The following is an 8,514-nucleotide window of genomic DNA, read 5'->3' as shown; positions in this document are numbered from 1 at the left end:
GAGGCTGTGGTGGCCGGGAGCAGCCACTGCACTCCAGTCTGGGCGACAGTAAGACTCCAACTCAAAAGAAAAAAAAAAACTCACACCACAGCAGCCAACACAGAAAACTGTGACCACATATGGGGGTTTTCCCCATACAATGGACAGGGGAAGCAGACACTGGCTGGTTGTCTTCTGCTGCTGTCTCCTGGAGACAGCCTCAGGTCCCACAGGTTGGGGGCTCAGTCCCACAAGGCTGCCCTGGCCTCAGATACCAGTCAAGTCAGGACCTCCAGACTTCAACCACAGCTCTGGGTTCCCACGATTCCTTCTTTTGGCTCCATTAATTTGCTGGTGCAGCTCAAAGAACTCCAGGAAACACTGACCAGTTGATTATAAAAGATGTTACAAAGGACACAGATGAAGAGATGCATGGGGCAAATGTAAAGCCAAAATAAAATGTTAAGCCCCAACCGACTAAATGGACCCCCTCTGGGCCAGAAAACCAGAAGAACTAAAGTCAACCATGACTGAAGGAGTTGGACACGCCTTGTTACACGCCCTTTCTTGTGGAGTTTTAGATACAAATGACCATCATTCACATCAAAGTAGAGATCATGAGACTGACAGACAGACTGTGGCAATGAGACACCTGACTCTGTTTTTTTTGTTTTTTTTTTTTGTCTTTTGGGGTTTTTTTTGAGTTGGAGTCTCACTCTGTCTCCCAGCTGGAGTGCAGTGGCATGCTCATGGCTACCGCAGCCTCTATCTGCTGGGCTCTGGCGATCCTTCCACCTCAGCTTTCCAAGTAGCTAGAACCACAGGCACGCACCACTATACCCAGCTGATATTTTTATGAGGTCTCACCAAGTTGCCAGACTGGTCTCAAACCCCTGGGCTCAGGCAATCCTCTCACCTCAGCCTCCCAGACTAGAGTGCTGAAATTACAGGCGTGAGCCATCACACCTGGCAACATTTGACTCGGATAGAGCATCACATGACAGAGTGTTGTGGTCCAAGTGAATGCTCGACTGCTCTCTCTTGACACCAGTAAATTAGGAGGCAGGGAACTGGCAGAAAGAAGTTTATTTCAGAATTTGGGGAGCAGAACCTGGCTCATGATGTCTGGAACCAATCTGCTTGCCTTAGGTTCCACAGTCCATTTTTATAAGTTTAGGGTTGCTGGTACCTATACACTGACTACATGACTGACAGAGCATCATCATCATATAGAACTTAAGTTACAGCCACATTTTGTTAACATAACATTTATGGTCTGCATTTCCTGGCACTGACTACCAAAAGGTAGTTCATATTGTTGTTAATAACACCAAACTAAAGAGGTAAATAAGCTTGCCATGGATTAAGGGAGTTAACAGAGCCTGTTACAAAATAAAGCATTATTCACTACAACATATTGTTGATCAGTAGCGATTACCTGTAAAATCACAAGGCTTAAAGTTTACATGGGTGCTATATTTTCAAATCTATGACCACTGATAAAAGGAAGTGAATAGGGATTCATTTCAGTTGAGTGAGCACAGTCTATAGGGGGTTTAGGTTTCTTTGAAGTGACTTATTGAGGAACGTATAGGAGATAAGGGAATACGCTTTCCTTTGCTAATTCTCAGGAATGTAAGTACATGCAGGCCTACTCTAACATCCATTATGCCTTTTTTTAAGGATTGTGACAATATGGACAGACAATAGTGGGTTTCCATATCAAGATGGCAGGCTCTGAGAGGAATAAAATACTAGGCCTCGGTCACTCACATTTGTCTCAAAATAGACCCCTCTTTATTTTACAGAATTTAGTATTTTTGTCAACACAGATGTATGTGAGAGGAACAAGGCACTTCATTGCCCTCCCCAGGGTGCCATCCTCCAGAAACTCCACGTGTTCAACTACAGAAAAGCTCCCTGAACCTGTTCTTTTGGGTTTTAGGGAGGCCTTATTACGTAGACTTGGTTGATGACATCACTGGCCATGGTGGTCAATTCAACCTCAGCCTCTCCCCCTCCCCAGAGGTAGAGAGTGGGACTGCAGGTCCCAGCCCTCTGTTCTTTCCAGTGACCAGCCCCACCCTGAAGCCAACAGAGGCCACGGGCACCAGTCATCGTTAGCACACCCAGAGACGTCACTTTCAAGCTTGTGAAGCTATTAGGAATTGTGGCCAGGAACAGGAAGACGACCAAATAATATAGGTTTCACAATATCACAGGTGTATTAACCAGTGGTGATTTTAAGGCAAAAGGCTAATTTCATATGACATTTTGGGGATTCATCTGACATTTCTATTAAATATATCTTTTTAAACCTTCTAATTCTGTTTTTGCTTTTAGTACAAATCAAAGAATTTTGGAAAGGAAAACATTCGTCCACCTGCTCCATTAAAATCCCAAAGAAGAAACAAATGTACATGTGGGCATGAAATTGGTCACTAATATTGTCAGGCTCTCCTTGCTCAGTAGGCATTTTAAGGGGGGAGAACTGTTTTCAGGTATCATGGGATTTCCCTTTGTGTGATTTGAGTGACTATCACATTCATTTTTATTCCTCCCAGCTTCTGAGAGAACACGCCTCATCTGCCCCTGCCACGGAGTCCTGGCCCATAGTAGGTCAGTTTTCCAGCATTGGCTCCTTGGGGGCTGATGAGTCCAAGTGGTTGTGTTCTGAGTTTAAAGAGAGCCTGTTGCCGCTGGGGAAGGAGAACCTGGCTGCCAGGAGGAGCGCTGCCCCACTTCACCTGGTGAGTCTCTCCCGGGGAGGTCATCTGGGAGAATGAGAGTTGGTCCTCCCTGGAGTGGAGAGAGGTCTCATCAGTGACTTTCAGAGCAAAAGAGCCAGAGGTTGGCACCGTTGTTTGTGGTCAGGTGGCCTTGTACCATGCTAGAAGCTCTGAGGCTCTGTATCGGCCCCAGATCAGCTTATAGTTTTTCTGTTTGTCCTTTCGGGTTGTTGAGCCAAGGAAGAAAATATTTGCTGTAACGTTGCCAGCAGAATTACAGACATTTTAATTACATAAAGACCTATGAGTTAATAATTAATTTTTTTACTCAATTCCATGTTAATTTGGCATTTCAGAGGAAAATGTTCAAGTTGAAGTATAAGTTTTTCATCAACTATATGTATACAGTTCAACTTTTTCATTAAGACGGAAACTTTTAAAAATACAAAGCATATTTTCTAAGTTCTTAAACCAGTATTTTTAATTGCAGTTTAAATTTTCTTAAAAGCTGATCATCACTCCTTCAACATGGCATATTCCAAGTTTTTTTTTTTTTCTCTTATTTTTAGATCTATCCTTCTGTGGAAAATGTACGGACCAGCTTAGAAGGATATCCTGGTAATTCTTGGGGAAACTATCTCAACTGTGTTTTTTGTACATCATCCATTAATGCCCTGGTAAAATTTTTACCAGAAATTTGTTAAATTTTTACCAGTATTGGTTAGAAATGTGGAGATAGAGGCCAGGTACGGTGGCTCACACTTGTAATCTTAGCATTTTGGGAGGCCAAGGCGAGAGGATTGCCTGAGCCCATAGGTTTGAGACCAGCTCAGGCAGCATGGTAGGACCTCGTGTCTATAGTAATTTTTTTTTTAATTAGGCAGGTATGGTGGTATGTGCCTGTAGTTCTAGATGCTCGGAGGCTGAGGTAGAGGGATCACCTGAGCCCAATAGGTCAAGGCTGCCATAGCCATGATTGTGACTCTGCACTCCTACCTGAGCAACAGAGTGAGACCCCAACACATACACACACAAACAAAAAACCCCAGAAATGTGGAGATGGTTTTCTCTTCACTAGATAAACGGAATATTGAGCCCTGTGTTCCATGGATAATACTCCTCAGGTTGGGCATGTTATTTGATCCTTACAACAACCTCTGCACAGTTGTCATTCTTGTTTTTACCAACAAGGTGGTCAACAGGTTGGTTGTTCAGAGATACCCAAGAGAAATCAACCTCCCTGCTACTTATGCCTCTTCAAGGCGAATTCATGTGCCTTTTTCCCATCTCCCTCCGCGTCCTCCCTGCCTGTGTCTGGGGTTCTGTGTGGCTCTTCCATTGGAATGCCTGATACAGATATATTTAACCCTTGGCACTCTGAGACGTCTCCCGGATCACCTACGAGCCCAACTGCTCTTTTTTACGGAATAGAGAGAAACAAATCACTTCATATTAAAATAGTATAGCGTTGGAACTGATTATTTTATTGTAATGATATTTGGTTTACAGTAGAATTTTGGGCATTGAGGAACTTATTTGTGATGAAAAGGTCAAAATGTGTATCTTACATTTTTCTAACATGTGGTAATGTGTGAGTCAACAACATGGATTGCAGGTTCACTGATACATGTTGTACAATAGTAATTTGCTTCACATCTTCAACCTGATTTTTTTCTATTCAAGCAGACAGTACAGTCTCGTTTTTTTCCTCCTACATTAATATGTAATTTATTGTCCAGTCTGTGTACCACTGTGAAAGCACGTCACACATTCTCTTTCTACATAACAGCAGCTGATTTTTTTTTACATATATCTCAGTATATATTCCATCCCTTTATTTTCTTTTTTGTGCAATTTGAGTGGTAAAATTCAAGGAAACATACATTTTTTTAAAATCCACACTGGAATAAGTCTGTCCTATATAATCACCAGCAATCTCTTTATGTCCCCTGAGAGGGGACTCCGAGTGGTTTACAATGTCCTCTCAGAGGGGACATCGAGTACAGAGGGTTAAAGCCCAAGTTTATGCTTCATCTTAACTTTGGTGTATCTTAGTTATAAAAATATCTGTTATTGCAAGGGTTTCAGCTGCAGACACCTGGGATTTTTTGTTGACTCCTTTCAGCCTTGTCCTCCATTTCCCTGATGCCAGTCTTTGCACTCAAGGAATTCAGCGGCCCCCTCAATAGTACAGTCGGGGTGTTAACAAACAATCCAAACAGTGTTCGCCTCTGGAAAAAGCCATCAGATTGGCCTTCATTGGTGACTGAAACACAGTGCAGAAAAGTAGACTAATGTAGTCCATTTATCGCTTATCAGCCTAGATCAGAAAAATTGCCACAGGATTTAGAGTGTATCCGCCCATTTAATGCTTTTTCATGGCACAGCTAAAGTTGTCTCACTGAGGCTCTAGGATGTGGTGGTAGTTTCTCTTGTTGTTTTGTGCCTCTAATGGACTAGATCCATTCAAAATGTACTTTGAATGGGTAATACATGGCATTTTTAATAAAGCTATTTTATCAAGGGTCTGAGACTGAGCATGTCTTTAGTTATTTGCAGTAGGAGCTAGAATGAGCCTTATTTGCTACATGGAGGTGTTTGAATCCCCCTATGGATGTCTATCATGTGGAGAAGTTCCCATGTGTCTTTGGAAGTCAGTGATGAATCTCCAGTGGAGTATCTACCTTTCAAAGATGAACAAGAATTGTCTTCTGACTGTTTCTACTTGGAACTGTCTTTATTCTCTTTGCGGAAATAAGGCCTTTAGAATTTCTTTTTTAAAACTGAGTTGTTTACTGAGCATTTTGATTTGTTTTGCGATCATGCATTCTATTTGTAAGACCCTTCAGCTAGCACAGAGTTTGCTTGGAAGTAGTGTGTAGAGGTGAAGGAGACAGGGAGATTGAGTGCTCGTCCTTACCTCCTACCTAAGTACCATGGTCTTGGGCAGAAACAGAGACTATGCAGCTGTGTCTCACCTGCTCAAGGGGAGACACAGATGGGCCAGGATTTGAACACCTCACACCTGTGCAATTACAGATGTTAACTGACCATCAGTGAGTGATTAAATGATACTGTTCTCATTTCAGATAGTGGACATTTACTTTTTAAGTGTTCATCATCCCTAGGAAAGGAAACCCCATTAAGAGAACTTGCCTACTGTAAGTGTAGGCATTTCCTTTCCAAGAACTATTCCATATGATGAAATCATGAAAGTAGGTTTTTTTCCCCTTTTACCTTCTCACTGTTTACAATATATTTTTTTCTTAATAGGAAAGCCTCAAATTATATTTTATAATTTTTATTTATTTGTTTTGTTTTTCTTTTAAAAGCTGGAGGCTCTCTCCCCTACAGCATCCAGACAGCTGAAAAGCAGAGCTGGCTGCACTCCTACTTTCAGTAAGTGCTGGGTCTATAACACTGCTGTTGCTTCTTCAGGATTAGAATGAAATTTGCATTCCTCTGTTTAAAAAACTTTATGTAATATAGCTGTGTCCTTTCATTTGCATATGTTAGTGATAGCGATTATTTAAAACAAGGTTTTGAAGTTTTTTTGGAATAAGTTTTTAGTACCAAAGAGTGAATTCTGTCTCTGAGGATTCTATTTAAATATTGGGATGCAAAAAAAGATAAATAAGAATCGTGTTGAGTAGTTTAGTATTTACATAGGCAGCATTTGCCAAATATCACTGCCCTGTCTACACTGTCATGTGATGTGTGGCTGCATGCCTGCTGAGGAAGGTGGTGTTCACACCAATGCTCCCAGGATGCAAGACGAGATTGGGTGCGTCATGGGAGTTCAGGAGCTGGGTGGTGAGTGGACAAGGAAAGTCTTTCCTCCTCCACTGGCCCGCAGGCACACAACTGCTTGTTCTGGGCTGTTCAGCTTCATGCTTGCTTCGGCAGCCATTGTTGTGCTGGAACAAAGGCAGGATCAAGGCCATTGTTGTGCTCGAACAAAGGCAGGATCACCTTGCTCAAGACTGCAGGCTCCGTTCAAAGTCTTCCTGGAGCTGCCTGGATACCTTCCTGAGAGATTTCTCCTAAAGAGGACACGCCTTTCCGTATTCCATTAAGTTCACTTGAGTGAAGACAGTGACAGGCCTAAGCCTGATCCTGTTTCTGTAGACGATCTGTGATCTTGAGGGACCATCCTCTTGTGTTTATAAGGCAGGAATGTTGCCTTACGATGTGGATTCCATGGAATCTTCATCTTGTAGTGGCCGAATGTTCAGTCCGAGAGACCACCAAGAGCCAATTCTGATGAAAGTTCAAGAGGGTCTTTATTTACAAGCTCGAGCCTGGACCTCTGTCGACAACCGACACAGTGGAGTACATTCAGAGTCTCTGATTTCCTTAAGCAGATGCCTTTTATGCTTTTACACAAAGGGAGGAGGAGTTTGGGGGGCTTTCCAGTTTTGTTACCATTTAATTGGGTAGTTCCTCTGGTGGTCAGCTTAATCGTGGAGGATTGGCTAGCCTGACTCGGGCTGACCTTGGTCCACTAGCTAGGGAAGTTACAGAGACATCTGGAAACAGGTGATTACCCCCTGGCACCTGATTGGTTGTTGCTAAAGGGAAAGTGAGATAAGGGAAGAATAACTGGAGCTTTGCAGTTTTTCCTATAACTGGAACTTTAAACAGTTACAGGTTATGTTTTATGACAGAAAACTAAAAACTAAAAATGGCTGTGCTATTGTCCACAAGCCGATTACATATTTACTGGGTTATAGCATGCTCTTAACCTAAGTCTATGGTATACTTTATTACTGTCCTCTCATTCCCCCCTTCTCATGAGGGTAGAGTGAATCTAATCTTGGATTCCTTCAACATGCTGAGTCGTCCAGGGGTACCTATTGATATTGTTGTCTGAGGACCATAAGTTGCACAGTGTTTATTCTAGCTTTTACAAAAGTTATTAGCTTGTTTATAATACATGGACCGAAGGTTAGCAACAGCAGGAGTATGATCACGGGGCCTATTATAGCAGATAATAGTGTGGTTAACTAAGGTGAGTAGTTAAACCAACTTTCAAATCATCCCTGTTTCTGCTCCCGCTCTAATTTACGCTTAGCCAAACATTCTCGCACTTTAGCCATCGATTCCTTTACTATTCCTGAATGGTCGGTGTAGAAACAACATTCTTCTCCCAGGGCGGCGCAGAGACCACCTTGCTGGAGGAACAGTAGATCTAAGCCTCTACGAAGTTGCAGAACTACTTTAGACAGAGAGGTTAGGGATTCCTGTAAGTGTGAAATAGAAGTTTCTATTCTTTCTATGTCAGAATCTATTGCAGCCCGAAGGCTACTGTAATGATGGGATTGAGTGGCTAGGGAGGCGATACCTTTCCCTGCCCCGGCAAGGCCTAAGCCTAGCAACACTGACAGGGTTATTGCAGTGACCCATTCCCTTTTAACATGGGGGTACCCGCCTTGTTTCAGCAACTGGAATATGTCCTCCTCAGTGTGGTACAGTGTTTTGGGGAGTAACTGTACCCAAAATGCAAAAGCCTTCAGACTGAGTGAGTACCTGCCCATGAAAACACGGAGTTAAGCCAGTGGAACACACCCATCATCCATTCTCGGGGGGCAGGTGAAAATCATTGGAGACTACAGGGAAAGTCTGGGCACATAAGGACTGGACCCCCGAAGGGGGCTTGCCCACGCAAGTTCCTTTCCCAGAGATTGACTGTAGGGTCAACCTTATTTCCGTGCTCGGGGCCCACCGGCAAGCATTAGAACTCGGCCTCGTGGTGTAGTTTCCTATAATTGCAGTGCCTTCATAATAAGGTGGCCGGGGACTATAG

At 43.0% G+C, this 8,514-nt stretch overlaps 1 protein-coding gene across 1 annotated transcript in view; it reads left to right on the top strand.

Annotated features, from left to right (window-relative positions):
- Nucleotides 1–6,107, top strand: part of LOC103257673 (tyrosyl-DNA phosphodiesterase 1-like) — a gene marked incomplete at its 3' end in the record, with an annotated part of 27,877 nt that extends 21,770 nt beyond the window's left edge. The window contains exons 9-11 of the mRNA XM_008055363.1: nt 2,544–2,729; nt 3,278–3,326; nt 6,041–6,107. Of these exons, the coding sequence (XP_008053554.1) occupies nt 2,544–2,729; nt 3,278–3,326; nt 6,041–6,107 (302 nt within the window). The remainder of the gene's footprint in view (nt 1–2,543; nt 2,730–3,277; nt 3,327–6,040) is intronic.
- Between the last annotated feature and the right edge of the window lie 2,407 nt (nt 6,108–8,514).

The sequence above is a fragment of the Carlito syrichta genome, unplaced genomic scaffold, assembly GCF_000164805.1.
Source record: "Carlito syrichta isolate Samal-C Ts95f unplaced genomic scaffold, Tarsius_syrichta-2.0.1 Scaffold301833, whole genome shotgun sequence".
Lineage (NCBI taxonomy): Eukaryota > Metazoa > Chordata > Mammalia > Primates > Tarsiidae > Carlito > Carlito syrichta.
The sequence above is the reverse complement of the archived record's forward strand: the minus strand, read 5'-3'. Positions and strand labels throughout refer to the sequence as shown.